At 55.1% G+C, this 17,042-nt stretch overlaps 1 protein-coding gene across 7 annotated transcripts in view; it reads right to left on the bottom strand.

The window, feature by feature from the left end:
- SHANK1 (SH3 and multiple ankyrin repeat domains 1) overlaps positions 1-17,042 on the bottom strand; it is a 46,038-nt gene that overhangs the window by 11,788 nt on the left and 17,208 nt on the right. For 6 of the 7 annotated variants that reach the window (XM_074370969.1, XM_074370970.1, XM_074370966.1 and 3 more), the window contains 9 exons: positions 16,024-16,137; positions 15,799-15,874; positions 8,017-8,099; positions 7,683-7,807; positions 6,966-7,101; positions 6,602-6,682; positions 6,034-6,057; positions 5,761-5,829; positions 5,192-5,310 (listed from right to left, as the gene is read on the bottom strand). In XM_074370969.1, coding sequence (XP_074227070.1) covers positions 5,192-5,310; positions 5,761-5,829; positions 6,034-6,057; positions 6,602-6,682; positions 6,966-7,101; positions 7,683-7,807; positions 8,017-8,099; positions 15,799-15,874; positions 16,024-16,137 — 827 coding nt within the window. The remainder of the gene's footprint in view (positions 1-5,191; positions 5,311-5,760; positions 5,830-6,033; positions 6,058-6,601; positions 6,683-6,965; positions 7,102-7,682; positions 7,808-8,016; positions 8,100-15,798; positions 15,875-16,023; positions 16,138-17,042) is intronic. The other variant, XM_074370971.1, reaches the window with a different exon arrangement.

The following is a 17,042-nucleotide window of genomic DNA, read 5'->3' as shown; positions in this document are numbered from 1 at the left end:
ACTATTTCTGTGTTTATATCACCAGTTCATTCATTCCACAGATATTTACCAAGCACCTGTTCCAGGCGAGGGTCTGTTCTAGATGCTGCAGATGCAGTCATAAACAAACAGACAAAAGTCCCTGCCCACATGAAGGGCAGGCAGACCATAAACAAAATTAATTAGTAAAATATAACATGGGTCAGATGGGGGTAAGCAACAGAAGAAAGGGAGACTATAATTTAAAACAGAGCAGTCAAGGAAGACCTCACTGCGAAGGTATAATGAGCAAGCTCCTGAAGAAAGCCATGCATAAATCTAGGGGAAGAGTATTCTAGGCAGAAGGAACAGCAAGTACAAGGGTCCTGAGGTGCGAGTGAGCCCAAGGGATAGTTAGGAGGCCAATGTACCTGGAGTGGGTGAGCCAGAGGCTGAGGGATGGGAGATGATGTCAGACAGGTGGCAGCATGGTGGTATTGAGTGGGATCTGGTAGTTTTAGATGTCTCTTCCCTGGAAAGGCTTCCTTCTGTTACTCTGCATCATAACTTCCTCCACGTATCCCAGGTTAGAATTGTTAAAATTATTTGCTTACTTGTTTATTGTCTGTCTCTCTGGGCAGGTAGCTTACCCAATATCTAGTCTACTCTTCTCCTTTGATCAGAAAACCCCAATCTGATTTGGCACCTATTGAGAGACTACACTTCACAGCCTCCCATGTGGCTAGGTGTAGCCCTAGGACTCAGGCCAGTCCAGATGCGTAAGTTGAAGTGTTAGGTTTTACTTCAGGGAAGTCTCATTAGAGGTAGCCCAAGAAGCAACAATGTGCCCTCCATTGTACTTCTGCATTTCTGTTCTTCCTTGTTCCAGCTAACTGGAATGCTGGTGCAATAGCTAGAGCTCCAGCAGCCATCTTGGATTATGAGGTGACTTTGTGGCCAGGATGGTCCTGAATCTTCATGACCATGTAGGCTGCCACACTTGCCTGGGACTCCCTACTCTAGCCTTCAACATGACAGAGATACAAGTGTTTATATTATTCAAGCCATTGTTATTTGGAGGTTTCTCTTCATACAGCAAAACAATTCCACAAAACACTCCCACTCCCCCTGCCAATGTAAATTTTCTCAGGGAAGTGACTTTGACTGGTTCACTCCTATACTCCTAGAGCTGAGCAGCAGGTCCAGCACATAGTAGGTGCTCAGCAAATATCTGTAGAACGAAGGATACCTTGACAAGATGAGGAGAGCACCCTGATGACATAACCCAGTCCTCTTCCTCTAAAAGAGTGATGGGAAAGGATCATAGTGACAAAGGAGGGGTCAGAGTGACAGGAGAGGGGACAGAATAATGGGGGAGGAGTTAGAGTGGCAGAGGAAGGGTGTTCCTAACTAAAGAGGGTCCAGACTGAAGGAAGAAGTGTCAGATTGGTACACTGACAGAAGACCTAACTGGAAGAGAAAGGATCAGATAATGGGTTAGCTTGACACTAGAGGGATCAGAGTGGCAGAGGAGATGTCAGACTGACAGAGTAGTCACAATAGCGTCTGAAGAGGCTAGGATTGCTTGCCTGAGGGGTGGATGGACTCAAGGTGGGACAGGCTGACCTCCATCAACAAAGGGGGAGCGTTCTTTCCCGCGCAGAGGGGAGCAGCCAATCAGGGTGCGCCAGATATGCGTGACGTCACTGGCTGCCAGGCAGACTCCTCCCCAGAGAGTTGGCCAAAGGTCCCGCCCTCCTCCTGTGCCCCTTCAAGGGTCGGCTGTGGGTCTGGTGCCTCCAGGGCAGAGTGTGCCCTGGTGCTATGCACAAACTAGTCGCTGAAGATGGGCTGGGAAATTCATGTTACGGAGCCAGCCAGGAGGATTAGAGGCAGAAAATGCAACCGAGGGGTATGGTAAAAAATAATCAAAATAATCACAGGGAGAAACTGACTCCAGAGAAAGGCTGAAACCTGAACCCAGACTGAGACATGGGGACGAGGAGCATGGGACCCACCTGGGGGTCAGTGACCAGGTAACAGAGACAGTAGCCAAGAAAACCAAAGCCACACAGAGGAGAAGACAGACAGATGAACAGCCAAGCCCTAGGAGAAGACAGAGCCCAAGAGGGACCCTGACCTACAGTGGATCTGCCTGGGGTCTGTGTCCCCACTGTGGGTACAGTTGTTCTTCCCCAGTGCCCCTTAGGTGTTACACAGAGATGTATCTTTCAGGGAGGGCTGAAATCTCTCAGTTCTTAAGTTTTTAAACAGTGGTGTTTGCATGATCTCTTCCTCTGTCTACTGTGGTGCAGGCCTGTTAAAAGAAGCCTGGGGGAGCCACACTGGGTCTCCACATTGCCCACTTGCCCCCTGGTCTAGAGGCAGAGGAGTCCAAGCGGGAGAGTGAAGAAGGGAGAGACGGAAACAGATGGGAGATGGAGACAGAGGAGAACAAGACCACACATGGAGAGAGGCAAGGAGATGCAAGAAAGTCAGGAAGGAGTCCCTTTGTTGCCTCAGAGAGTGAGAAAGATCAGGACGGCTGGTAGGGGGTGGGGGCAGAGAGAGTCTGCAGTGTAAGAGGGAGGGCTTGGGGGAGGCCCAGGGACAGGCCCCAGGAGGGAGAAGAAAAGGGGAAATCACTGGCTTTCAGGACCTGGAGGAAGGGAAGGCCCTATGAAGACTTCAGGTGAGTTTCATTTCTAGAAGATGGGGGCGGGTGAGCAGCTGGGTTTCTTGTGGGCCAGTGTCTGGGCCCATCTGCGGGTGTCTCTGGAGCTCAAGATGTCAGCCAGTTCTGTGAGGGCCAGTATCTTGTCTGTCCTGTAATGGAGGTTCATGCAGGGAGGGCCTGGGACTCTGGCTACCTGGAACTTGGTGTGTATTCCACACCTTCACTGCATAAATGAAAATAGGACTTGCCCTAATCTGTTCCTGGGGACTCTGTTCGGAGCTTGATATGCTGTTGTGGGGTCTCTGGGGTGCATGCGGGGCTCCCAGGTGAGTCACGGTGGGGTCTCCAGTTTGTTGTTTTATGGCCTGGGGAAGTTCACCATCTCTTGAGAGCCTGCTGTGCTAAAAGCTGATCTCATTCAATCCTCCTAAGGACCAGCAAGATTGGCTTTAGCCTTGTATTACAGAACAGGAAACAGAGGCACAGAGAAATTAAAAAGTGTGGGCCAAGTGACAAAGTAAATTAGAGGAGGTCAGGCTTTGAAGGCAGGTCTGCCTGGCTCTACGGCTCATGTGCTTTTTTTTTGGATAGGTCATTTTTTTTTTTTTAACTGAAGGATTGTTGATTTACAATGTTGTATTAGTTTCAGGTGTACAGCATAGTGATTCAGATATCTATATATATGTATGTACGTATGTGTGTATATGTGTGTGTGTGTGTGTGTGTGTGTATGTTCTTTTTCAGATTCTTTCCCATTATAGGTTATTACAAGATATTGAATATAGTTTCCTGTGCTATATAGTAGGTCCTTGTTGTTTATCTATTTTATGTACAGTAGTGTATATCTGTTAACCCCAAATGCCTAATTTATCCCTCTCTGCCACCTATGCACATTTGATTCTTACACTGACTTTGGGGGAAGATGGGCACAAAAGATGACCCTAACAGGCCCAGAGATTTCAGATTCCTTGAGAAACCAAGGACAGGTGTGTTGTGAGGGCCTAATGCACGCAGGACCGTTTGCCAAGCCCTGAGAATTGGCCAAGGACCACTTGGCCTCCAAATCGGAAAGAAATTCTAGGACTCTGGGTGTAAAATTTGCCACCTGCATTTGGCTCTTGTAAAAGTACTAGACCTTCCAGAGTAGGTGGTCAAACCCTTAGAAGGGCTGTGGATAGACATCAGGGGGCCTGTGCACTTGGATGATGGGGGAACAAAACTTACATTTTTATTCTAATTATTCTCCAACTAAATATCACATTTCCTTAATTAATGATGTGGGCAACAGATGATTCCAGTCTCATCAAGACCTGTGACTGTATTCCCAACAGAAATCACAGGTATTTCTGTATCCTTCATTGCAGTGGCTGCAGATTTCTCTAAATAATGTTTATGTTTCTCATGACTTTGAAATTAAGAGTAGTTAAGATCCACCACCAGATCGTGTTGGCTACTGTGTTGTCAAAAAGGCACTGACATTACGATATGACAAATTTTGCTTTTTAAAAATGTTCTGATGACTGTATTTCAGTGTAACTGGCTTTTTTAGTTATCTTCTGTATTTTTTCTTTTTCTTCGTCTTTTTGTGGGCAGAGATAATTAGATTTTTATTTATTTATCTATAATGTAAGTACTGAGGATTGAACCCAGGATCTCGTGCATGCTAAGCAGGCGCTCTACCATTGAGCTATACCCTTCACCACCTGGTGGGTGTGGCCTGTGAAGAGGGGGTCAGAGGGCGGGGTCAGAGGGCAGCATCAGAGGGCAGGGGCTGGGCAGAGAAGAAAGAAGTGTTGAGAGAGAGGTAGTGCTGCCTGTGACCTCTGGAGGGTGAGGGAGGCATGGGCAGGGCTGGTGTGGGATGTGTCCCTGTGAAGGGGTACAGCCCAGTGAGAAGGATAGTCAGGGGGGGACCAGCAGGTCCCCATCAGAAGGGCCAGGGCCATGGCTGGACCACAGATCAGTTGCCTGACTGCCTGGGGTTTTACTCTTGGCTCCCTCTCTGAGCCTCAGTTTCCCTTCTGTATAACAACTGAGTGTGGCTCCTAGGATGATGCTAAGGAATGAATGAGGTAATCCGCGTAAAAACAGTGTTAGAAATATGATCAACACTCACTATAGGTTAGCAGGCAGAGCGGAGATGGAGGTGATAATTAATATTTTAATAACTACCACTTGTTGAGGACCTATTATTACATGCTGGACCTGTGCCTGGGAGCTCCATCCATACATTCCCTTGAGGTGGGACAGAGATGGACAGGAAGAGGTGGGACAAGAGAGAGAACAAGTGAGGAGTAGGGATGGAGAGTGGAGGGAGGTGAGAGAGATGGGATTTGGGGGAACAACAAGGAGGAACAGGATAGGTAGAGAGGAAAGGGAGCCCCCAGAGTGGAGAGAAAAGAGTGGACCCCAGGAAGTACAGTACCCCTTTAGGACGGGCATTAAACACATGGGAGTCAGGAGAGGTTTTCAAGGAGAAGGATAGAGGCTCCAAGTTGCCCTACCTCAAGCTTCCTTCCCTCCCAGGTCCCCAGTTCCCCAGACCAGGCTGCCTACCTCAGTGGCAAAGAAGCCTTTGGGTCGGTGTTTGCCCAGGGACGCGAGGCCACCAGGCCCAGGACTCTCGCTTGCACTGATGGTCTGCTGAGCTGCCGCCAAAATTTCATCCAGTTTGTCTAGGAGGAAGGCGGGAGAGGGGCGGAGAGACAGTGAAATGAAGTTTGCTTTGGCCTGGGGCACAGACAGAGCTACCGGGAGCCCATTCAGTGCCTTGTACGAACCAGAAAAGGGCACCCCTGTCTCCATCCCAGAGGACAGGAGACACAGTCTCCAGCCCAGGAGGCAGGACCCAGCGATGGGAAGGGGAGGGCGGTGAGGAGGGCACAGCCATTGTGTGAGGGAGCGTGGAGAGGGGGCAGAAGGGACTGGGGAGAGGCTGAAGGCAGAGCAGAGGTGGTTGGAACTCAGACTTGATGGCTGGGGCAAAGTTGGGGTGTGAAGGTGACCAGCTGAAGGGCGCGCATGCGCGGGCGGGAAAAGGTATGGAGCAGATGCAGCCCTGCAAGGGGCGTGGAGTCGGGGTCTTGGGCATGGGCAGCCTGGGGAGCAGGGCTGGGCCATCTTACTGAGAGCCATCTGATACACGGTCCGCTTTTTCTCCATGCTGGGCACCGGCGCAGGCTGCTGCTCGTACTCTGTGGGCAAAGGATGCAGATGAAGCCCAGGGGCGCCCCCGGGGGGCGGGGCGGAGCGGGCTCGGCCAGCGGGCGTGGCCAGCGGGTACGGCTAGCAGGCGTGCGCAAGCGCGTGTGGGGCAGTGAGGGGCCGGGATCGGGGAAGGGCGAGTCCGCCGGCGGGATCGGGACGGGGGCCCTCCCGCCAGTCCTGTGCCCACTCACCACTCTTCTTCTTCCAGGGGGAGACTAGCCCGGGGGAGAGGCAGTAGAGGAGCCAAGAGTTAGGACTTCAGGGGGAGGCGAGGGGCCCCCTTTCTGGAACGCCCGCCTCCCTCAGGGCCCCGGGGTGGGGGCGGTCAGCTGCCTGATCCACCCCAGTCAGAGGAAACGGGACACCCCAGGTCCAGTCGGCCTTGTCTGGAGGGAGGGGCTCGCCTTCCTGTCTGTTAGTGGGGGTGGGGAGAGCTGGTGGAGGGAGAGATGGAGGATGGGGTGAGGTGGGACAGATGGAGAGGAGCCAGAAAGGAAACAGGGACCCGCAGAGAGACCCAGAGAGAGATCCTGAGACAGAAAAACAGACATAAGAGGACAAGGGGAAATCCACTCTCAGACGCCCTTTCCCAGCGACACACACGCAGGCCAGAGAGAGAGTCTGACCCATGGACTGGGGACAGGATGAGAACGAGGACCCCTGGTCACTAACATCACTAACAAACTCAAGGGATGGTCCAGCCCGCCTCTGCCCCTCTCCCTCCCCAGCACCTGGGCTCCGGCAGCCCCACAAGCTCACCCATCTCCTCCAGCTCTGAGGTCATAGACTTGGAACGCAGGGAGATGGTTGGGGGTGGGAGCCTCTTAGCCTGCTGGGGTGCTGAAAAAAAAAATGACAGTGGGGTCTGGCATCAGTACCATGGAGAGAAGCCCCAGGACCTGGCCCCGCCCACTACCGTGCTCTGAGAGCTCAAAGAGCCGCTACCGGCGCGCTGAGCCCTCCCCGCCTAAGATCCTCCCCAGAGGGTCGTGAACAAGAAGCGTTGGGGAAGGGGAGGCTGCTGCTGGTGGCAGGAGCCATTTGGCCATTAGGGATCCTGAGGGACTTAGTCTAGTAGCAGTGGGGGGCCCAGGCCTGGCCACACAAGTGGAGAGAGACGCACCTTTCTTATGTACAGCCTCATCCATGTCTGGGTGCCTTGTGACCATCACCACCTTGACCATCAGCGTGTTGCCCCCTTGGCGGATCATGTTCACCACCTGTCGGTGGCCAACCTTCACCACATTCTGCCCATTCACCTGTAGCACAGACACCCCCAAACCACACTGAAGACGTGAGGAGAGAGATGCTTTCCATTTCAGAATCTCCAGAGACGTGGCCTCCTCCTGCCTTGCCCTGTCTTGCCACTGGCGGTCACCCTTCTCTCCCTCTGACCCTCTCCACCAGCCCCTCCTCTTACAAGGTCTCCGTTCCTGTAACTCTCCTGGCTTCAAAGCCCACCCTATTTGCCTCTCTTTCCCTCCTTGCCCTCCAACATTGTGTGTGTGTGTGTGTGTGTGTTTGTGTGTGTGTGTGTGTGTGTGTGTTTGCGTGCATGCGCGCGCCCTGGGGGACAGCTCTGTCCTCTTCTGAGATGCTTCAGAAAGGCTTTCAGATGGAATCACTAAGAAAGCAGAGCCTGGCTGGAGAGGGTAGACCGAGGGGGCTGGGAAGCTTGGTGCCAAAGGAGAATCTGGATTTGGGCAACCACATCCTGGCATGGATCACGAAGGATCTGGGAATGGTCATCAGGGTCCCAGGGGAGAGCGAGGTGTCTGTGGAAGGTGGAGAAGAGGCTGGGTCTTTGGAGAGGCCCCTGGGGCTGGGGGCCAGGACTCACCTCGATGAGGAAGTCTCCCATTCGCAGTCCAGCTCGCCATGCCACACCACCCTCGTCCACTGACTCCAGATACTGCAGCGCCGGGAAGGCTGGGGTAGGGGTGAACTCCTCGATGGGGGTCTGCGCTGCAGATGGGGAGGAGCCGGCGGGGTCGGAGGGGAGGGGGTGGAGAGGCCGAGCAGGGGATGGGGCTCAGACCCAAGTCACAAAGGCCTCACCGTAGCTGAGGGACCAGCACCCTGGGGTGGGCTGGTGGGTGGGCTAGGGTCCCTTTCCCTGTCCATCCCCCTGGGTCAAGGGCCCTTCTCCCATCCCCTCCCCAGCTGGCACTCACCCTTGGCCCCCCGGAGCACGAACCCAAACCCCTCACTGTCCTTCTTCTGCAGCAGAACTGTCTTCTCCTTAATGATGTAATCGCTGGCAGGGGAGAGTGGGGGAAGGGCAGGGGTGGGGCGGGTGGAAAAGGGATCATGAGACGTAGAGCCAGTGCCCCATCAGCCACCTGGTGACCCGAGCCCAAGATCCAGAACCATTCAACCCACCTCCGAGGAGCTTCCTCAGCCACTCCACGTGCATCTGCCTAGAGCAGCCCTGACAGGCCTCCCCCTCAGAACCTGGAGTGCTCGCTCTCCCACTCACTCTTTCCTCATTCATCCGTCCGTGCATCCATCCACCCATCCATTCAGCAAGCAGTTCCCGAGCCCACTGTGCTTGAGAAGGAAGCTGCCATGTCATCAGACAGCCTGGCTGGAGTCCCCTGTGAGCCACTTCCTGTCTGTGACCTTGAGCCCACGACTTTAACCTTTGGGTCCTCGGTTTCCTTACCTAGAATGGGGGATGACAACAAGCCCTACCTGACAGGGTCTTTGTGGGAATTCTGTATATACAGGATTCAGCACAGTGCTGAGTACATAGTAAGTGCACCATAGAATTTGCTCCCTTTCTTTGGTCTTTTGGTCCAGAGGACACATGTGCTTGGATGCTACCTCTCCCAAATCCTTGCCTATATATACACTACAGGAACACCTCCCCAGGTCCCCAAGCATAATGTAACATGGCTTATTCAGCACTGTCCAATACGGTGGCCACTAACTGCCTGTGGCTATTTATATGCAAATTAATTAAAGATTAAATTGAAAAACTCAGTTCCACCATCTCCCTAGCCACGTTTCAAAGTGCCCAGCAGCCACATGAAGCTAGTGGCTACCACGCTGGACAGCACAGATACAGAACATCTCCACCGCTGTGGAAAATTCTAGCAGACAGTGCTAACATCTATTCCCTGGTCTAGCTCAAATGGATCTCCTTCACACAGTGGGTAGAGTCTAGCAAAATGCATACTATGCATGAATATGGGGAGGGTTCCCTGTAAGGCCACCAAAGCCCACCAGCAATTCAGGTCATGCTCACACACTCAGTAAAGTTTACTTAAACTCAAAGCTATTCCATGTACCTTAACACCCTTAACATCTCATCCACTCGGGGCTCATTCAGATAACAGCCCCAAACTCTTGACATCACCATTGTGCACCTCGGGATACACATCCATTCCATTCCAGGCACAACAGGAATACCCAGACACTCTGGTTCCAACCCCAGTCCCCTCAGAGTCCCCTAGATATATCTTCTAGAGCCATCAGAACGCATGCCCTTGCTGGGCCCAGAGCTGCCTGCAGTCATGTCTGAAACCCGGCCCAGCACAGGTACAGACCCCCTCGGCATACCCCCATAATATCCACGGGCCCTAATACACTACAATAATAGCCAAGCGTGCTCCCCCCACGCACTCCAATTACCTACCCCCACGGATTCGGCAAAACAGCTCTCCATGAATACTCCAGTATATTTCAGTAACACCCCCACACATCCCAGTATGCTCCAATAATAACTCCCCCTCACTTCGATCTCAGTCTACTCCCATAACACGCCCCCCTAAACACATCCCAGCATACGCCAATAATCCTTAATGTGCTCCTACTGGATTTGGGTACCGCCCATCCCTTCTACCCACACAAGTACTCCTCTATACTCCTATGACCCCCATGACTTCCACTGTCAAATCCATACATTTGTAATGTAAGGATAGTGTTCTGTGCATGAATGCCAGCCCTGTCCCCACTCCCACTCCTTGTAACTTGGTGTACCCAACAGCATGCATGTACACGTAGACCTAGTCCACAACTGCCCTTGCTCAGAGCTCGCGACAGTCCAGTAAACACATCCACACCATACCCGCTGTGTCTTCCTGGTCTTATAGTCAACCCAGGGATCAGCCACCTTTGTAGCTGAGTAGAGGGGATGTTGGAAGAGAAAGAGGAAAGGGGTTGAAAGGCATGAGGGAGGGGAGGAGAGGAGAGGAAAGAGGCCAAGAAGGCTCAAAGAGTGAGTGGTCACGGCCAACAGCAGTTAGTTGAGAGGTCACAGTTGCCTGCTCATGACCACACACTCCTCTGTCCCCACCACATCACCTAGCATCCTCCTCTGAGCCCTCATGCCCTTGTACCCCCACATCCCTTCCAGACCTCCAGGGCCCCGCAGCAGACAGTATTGCTCTTCAGATCACCCTTACTCCTCATTTACAGCAATTTCATCAACCTCTGCCTTCTCCACATTTCCCTCCTGCCCCTGGAATCTCTCTTTGACCCCAACACTATCCTCACACTTCATACATACGTCTTCCCCAAATACCCCATCTCCCAATACAATTCGCTAAAGCTCTCATATCTGTCATATGCCAAGAAGAAGAACTTGCTACACGCGAGGCAGTATTTGAAGCCTCTCACAGGTAAATGACAGTTCTCTCCTACAGCCAGCCTCTGAGGTAGGTACAAGTACCATTTCCACTTTACAAATGAGGAGATAGAAGCACAGAAAGGCGAAGCAACTTGCCTGAGGTCACACAGTGAATAACATTCTTCAACAATACCCAAGAAAGTAACTGCAGTAGTAATAATCTCCACTCCACTGCACCCAAATACCCCAGCACAAATACATCTGCCCCACATTCACCGTAAGCCTGCCCCTCCAGTGCCTGAAATTTATCCCAGGCTCTGCCAATAGCACAACACCGAGTAACATTTATTGAACCATTGCTGAATGCCAGATGGTGTTCCAAGCACTTTACATTTATTTATTCATTCAATCCTTACAACACCCCTGGGAGGGGTTGATTGTTATCCTTTCCATTTTATTGATGAGGAAACTGAGGCACAGAGAAACAACTTGCTCAAGATTACAGCACCTAGAAGAATGTCAACGCCAAGATTTGAATGCCCCACAGGCAGCCCAGACACCCCAATAATGTCCACCCCCCAGATCATCGCAGCGCCGCAAGCCCTCATCACACCCCATATCTTTCCCAAAGTGTCTTCCTCAGACTTTTGTGACCTCTTCACCCATCTCAGGGCACCTCTCCCTCTCCCTTGCCCTCATCCCTCCCACACCCTCTTGCACCTCCGTACAGAACTCCATGAGGTCCCCTTCAGAAACTAGGTTTCTTTCATACTCCTTCTCATCCGTGGAAACCTCCTCCTACTTTTGCATCCTCAGTTCACTTCATCACACACCCTTCCTTCCGCCTCCTTTTACTTGCAGCTGCATTTCATTTACATTCTCTGCATCCTCTCTCTAAACTGCCTAAATCCCCACCCCCAAAGCCTCTTCACATTTCCTGCATTCCCTCCTCACCCCATGTCTCCGCACACTCCACACACACTCCATGCTCCGATATTCCCCACTCCTCCCCCCACCCGACTCTCCCAGGTTCCATTATCGGCCCGCCACCCTCCTACCCAGACCTTCTAACCCCGCCCCCTGCCCCAGTGTTCGCTACCCACGCAGCACCCCATTCATGCTCCGTATTGCTGACTACCTGCCCTGCGGGAGCACACACAATGCTCTCCCCCAGGCCATCCCTCACGACCCTGAGCAGCCTCTGGAGCTCAGCAGCCAGCTCTTGTTCGCCGGATCCCCACACACAGAGACTGCAGCAGCGTCCACTCCCCCCACCCCCACCTCAAAGGTCCCTCTCACACACACAGGAGCCCACAGTCCAGAGCCAGCGGCTGTGCAAGGCGCCCCCTCCGGTACTCAGCCCCTCCCCATGTACCCATCTCCACGGTCCTCTCCACAGCCTGCACAGAGGCCCCCACGAAGGGAGGCCAGCCCCCTCCCATGCTGAGAAGTGGCACACACAAGCAGATGCAGCTCCCCGTGCAGAAGCTCAGCCGTGTCTCAGCACACGTGCCCCACTCAGGCACAGACCCCCTGGGGGCAGGGAGAGGGGCGCATGGGGACAGAGACACACAGAGAGACTGGTGAAGGGGGTTGTAGCGGGGAGGACAGGCCTGGCAAAGGAGGGTGGATGCTGGGAAACACAGCCGCAGTCCCTGGGACAGACCCACTTCATCTCTCTCTCTCTCTCTCTCTCTCTCTCTCTCTCTCTCTCTCTCTCTCACACACACACACACACACTCACACACACACACGCACACACAAACACACGAGTCCCCAGACAGCCTCGCTATGGCTCCAAGTCACACACAGAGACAGACGCCGTCAAACAGGGACACACAGATGGACACAGTTGGGGGGTGGGCTGAGAGCCCACCATCTCTCCATCAGTGTCTCTCTCTCAAACATATGCGCATGCACACACACACACACACACACACACACACACATACACGGCTGCAGGCAGCCACACACACGCACGCACACCGACACAGCCACACGGACACACGCACAGTCGCACAGTGACACGCAGCGGAAAAAGAGGAGGGGAGGGGAGGCCGGGGGCGGGATGCGTGTGTGATGGGGGGGGGGATGACTGTGAATGGGAGAGAGGGGTATGAATGGGGGGACTTGCCAACTCCGTGAAGGGCTGTGGGGATATAGGGATCAGAGGAACGCGGGCCTGGGGTGTAGGCACCTGAGGGGAGGGCTCCACAGAGTTGGGGCGCTAAGGGTGGCAGAAAGGGCAAGTGGGGGCCGAACCTTGGAGTGGAGTCCCTTTGGAGGACCTGACTTTGGTGAAGGTCTCAGAGGAGGAGCTGAAGGGGGCCTGGAAGGGCCTGTGAGGGGGCTGAGGAATGTGTGCGGGGCGGGTGGGGGGGGGGGGGGCGCTCGGGGAGAGCGGCCCAGGGAGGAGACAGAAAAAGAAGGGTTGAGAAGAGGGGTCGCGAAAGGGTTTAGTGCGGAGAGAAGGTTAGGGGAGAGGAGAGGAGGGGGCGGCTTGGGGGCAGGGGAGGAGTCCCAGGGGTCCGAGATTAGAGGCTAGGGGAGGGTCGTCACAGCGGGCCGGGGCCTCCTGGTCGGGCCGCGGAGAAAAGGGGCGGCGCACTCCGTTACCTGTAGATGTACCAGACGCTGCGCCGCCGGGGCCCCAGGGCCGGCCAGCTGGAGGAGAGCGCGGGGGGCGGCTGCGGCAAGGAGCCCCCACCGGGGCCGCCCCCGAGACCCCCGCCGCCGCCGACCGCAGACAAAGCCATCGCCGCCGCGGCCCGGGCCCCGGCCCCGGTCCCGGTGCCGGCCGCCCCCGCCGCCGCCGCCGCCGCGTCCCCGTCCCCGCTCGGCCGAACCCCCGTGTCCGGGCCCCCAGGCCCCGCCTCATGCTGACCCGCACCGGGAGGGGGGAGGGGGAGGGGGCGCGCACCCTCCCGCGGGAGGGAGGGCAGGGCCGGGGGCTCACATGCCGGGGGGCGCGGGGGCGCGGGGCGCGGGGCGCGGGGTCGGGCCGCGGCGGGAGCGCGAGGACGGCGGACGGCGCCGGCTTCAGCACCGCGGACAGCTCCGGAGGCGGGCGCGAGGCTTAACCCCTTGGCGTCCTGCGCCGGGCGGTGGAGGGGGCCGGGCAGGGGGGAGGGGGCCGGGAGGGGAACGCGGGGGCCCCCTTGGCGGGAGAAGGGGGAGGGGCGAGGCGCCAGGGGAGGAGAAGGGGAGGCACTTCCGGTCTGGGCCCCCCCTTAACCCCCCTCCCCCCTCCAGAGCCCTCCCGCGCAGGTGCAGAGAGAGGGAGAGCAGGGAGAGGGACGCACAACATCACACAAGATGCCTCGCAACCGCGTGCGGGGACGCGCGGACCGAGCCCCACTTCCCCAGCACGGACACAGCGGTAAGAGAGGCCCCAGGAAGGGACACAGAGCTCCCCACCGCAGACCAACACACGATGCACCCCAAGACAGTCTGGAAGGGCCGGAAAACGGAAGGCCAGGACGTTCAGACTGAGCGCCAGAGCAGTGAGAGACACCCCTCCCCCACCAAGAATCCCAGGCGGAGGGACATCCATACACTACAGCTCACACGAGAGCCGCAGACCCCCAGGGAGAGGAGAGAGGGCAGCACAGGCCAGGAGGGACTACACATGGCAGGACTGCACAGCTCCAGCAGGGTTGCAGGGTCACAACACAAGCCAGGCCACCCCAGACAGGGTCGAGGAGAGCAGGGGGGAGGCGGGAGGAGAAGCTCAGACACACCACACACACACAGCAGCACATGCCAGTGGGCACAAGGAGGGGAGAAAATGCACTTGAAAAGACAGAGCTAGAGGGAGGAGATGGAAGAAGCCGAGGATGAGAGGGACCACCCCCAACAAATTGGTAGAGCAATTGATTCCCAAACCAAAGCCAAGGGGAGACCCAGAGAGACACTGCCAGAGACAAGAAGCAGAGGCTGATGGGGAGACTCAGAGTGGGGGACCTCAATACTCACCCAGTGCCCAGAGCCGGAGACGTGCCAGGCGAACATGCACAATGGTCAAGCGCCTCAGACACTCGGGGCGCAGGGTGGCACCCCAGTCTCACCCTCCCTTCCCATATTGTCATTTCTCCTCTTCCCACTCCCGACCCATCCCCACTGGCCAGAACACAGACACATAGGTTTGGACACATTTAATGGAAGGATGCTACGAACAAGGAGACCCTTCCCTGGATTAGGGGGAACGGTGGGGGAGGGTGTCATCTTTCAGATGCCCATTTATGACCCTCTCTTCCCCACAGCCTTGCCCTTCTGGAAGCCCAAGCCCCGGAATCCTCCGCTTTTCTGCCCTCCCCTCCCCCAACACCCCAGGTCCTGTATTCCAGATCAATCAGACAGATGTAAATGCATGCACACAATTTTATGTGTTAATGCACACACACACAGTGACATGCATTAAGAGGAACAGGCGTGTGCAGAGACCCACCTGTCCACATGTGGTAAGCAGACACACTGGACATCTCTGGAAACATGACCCTCATTCTCAGACACACAGATTCAGAGAAATAGATGTGCAGAGCCAGCTGCACGATTAGCTACAATCATGCACCCGTAAATGATAGCCACAAATGCACCTATCTATACAGAATGAGACAGACCCTCTCGCTGTCACGGGCATATGCACAGGGCTACACATCTAGGGGCCTCCAGCCACACATGCACCCAGACGCATGTCATGTGCACCTACAGAGACACGGGCAAGAACACACTCAGGGAATCTGTACAGGGACGCGCGCCTGTGGAAGACGTTCACGCACAGGGAAACTTCAGCTCTGGTCGTGCACACATCCATAGTCCATACACCCCCAGGCACCCCTTCCTTCCCATTTCTGACCCCATCCCCTCCCTTCCCCTCCCCTCTCACCTCCCTGGGCCAATCCCATCCATTAAGCTTCCGAAGCAAGTCAGCCAGCAGCCAGGGAGGGGAAAGGTGTCAGTGTGCCTTCTCTCTGCCCCTACCCCGCATGGCCCCGCTCTGCCCGCTCCCCTTCCCATACCGGTGCAGGCATGGGATTGCATACACTTCCACTGCACAGGACCGCACAGAGATGGGGCACATGAAGGAGACTGGAGCCTCGAGCCAGCCATACACACGAGCTCCCCAGCCCCCCAGGCATCCCCACCCTGCTCCATCCACCTCTTTGGTCTCTGGCTACCCCAGAGCTGGGCAGTCTCAGTGGCTGCCAAAGATGGTTTGGGGTTGGGCTGTGTGGTCTGAAGCTAAGTCTGCCTTCCCCTACCCCTTGGATCAGACTTTAGAGGGAGCGGACGAGAAAGGGCTAGAGGTGGTGGAGATATTTAAAAGGTGGAGTGTCAGGGAGGTTGGGGTGTGAGGGGCATCCGAGGGTGTAAGGACATTTACCTTGGGGCATCAAAGCTGTCATAGGAGCCCACGGTATAATGCCGGAAGAGTCTCTTTGCCTTGTCACTTCGGCTTTCTGCAGGGGGACAAAGGACGACCTTGGACCCTCAGTCTGGAAACCATGGGCCCGCTCCCAGGGTTCCCCCTTCTGCTTCCCAGCACCCACCCACATCAAGAGGGGGAAAGGAATGGACAGAACCCTAGGGGACAATTGTTCCTCATTACCTTGCTTTCCCTCCTGGGAGCGGTTTGCCACCTCTTCCAGGCAGTCAGAGGGGAACCAGCCAATGCGACCTTTGACCTGGCCTTCCCAGAAGCCTCCTTCCCCGATGCTAAGCACTGGATGGGGAGCAGGGACATAGAGACATCTCTACATTTCCATGCTGCCCACCCCTACTCCCCCCTGCCCACTCCCAATACTTGATGCACAGCCTTTCCCCAATTCTCAGCACCTAAGAACCTAGCCCAAGGGCATCCTTAATAAATGTCCCAGGAAGGGGGAAGAGGGAGAAATAAATCATGTCATTCCTGCATGTTAGCTTCTTGGAACGAATGAGGACATCACGAGGCAATGGGGAAAAGAGCTGTGTCCCATAAGACAGTCTTCACAGGTTAGGGACATGTCCACAAATGGCTCTCCACTCCCCTGGTAACCGGTCACAGCTCAGTTGTTCTGTAATTTCCCTAAACCCTCCTAGGCCCCTAGATCAAGTTTTACACCCTCATCACTGCCCCTGCCACTTCCCACCATCTCCTTGCCACTTAATTTTTTGTCATCTGTTCCCAGACCCCTCCTTCTGCCTCTCTTTGATTCCCCTGGCTCTAGAGGGAGAAGAGATTAGAATCACCTCTTTCTTTTTCTCCACTGGAAGCCCCTTCCTGCCATGCCTCTTAGCCACCAAGCACACACTGACCGATGACAGCCTGCTACCCTGCTACGTGCTACAGCAAAGATGGGCAGCAGGGACAGCTAATGTTTATCCAGCTCTCACTTGGGGCCAGGACCCTCAGAGGGGCACCTACATTAGCCCCATTTTATGGGTAGGGAGACTGAGGCTCAGATTGCCGAGGTCATCTGCACAAGCTTGCAATTGACAGAGCCTGGATTTGAACACAGCTCTGTCCATTTCGAGAGCAAATGCTTTTAGTCACTCATGTTTTGCTACCTCTCTGCTCAAGCACTTTGTTGCTGCCATTTCGGATGATGGTGACAGTGACAGTAACAAGCACACAGTCTTCCTTTG

This window comes from Camelus bactrianus, chromosome 9, assembly GCF_048773025.1.
Source record: "Camelus bactrianus isolate YW-2024 breed Bactrian camel chromosome 9, ASM4877302v1, whole genome shotgun sequence".
NCBI classification, from domain to species: domain Eukaryota; kingdom Metazoa; phylum Chordata; class Mammalia; order Artiodactyla; family Camelidae; genus Camelus; species Camelus bactrianus.
This window is presented reverse-complemented; position numbering and strand designations above follow the sequence as displayed.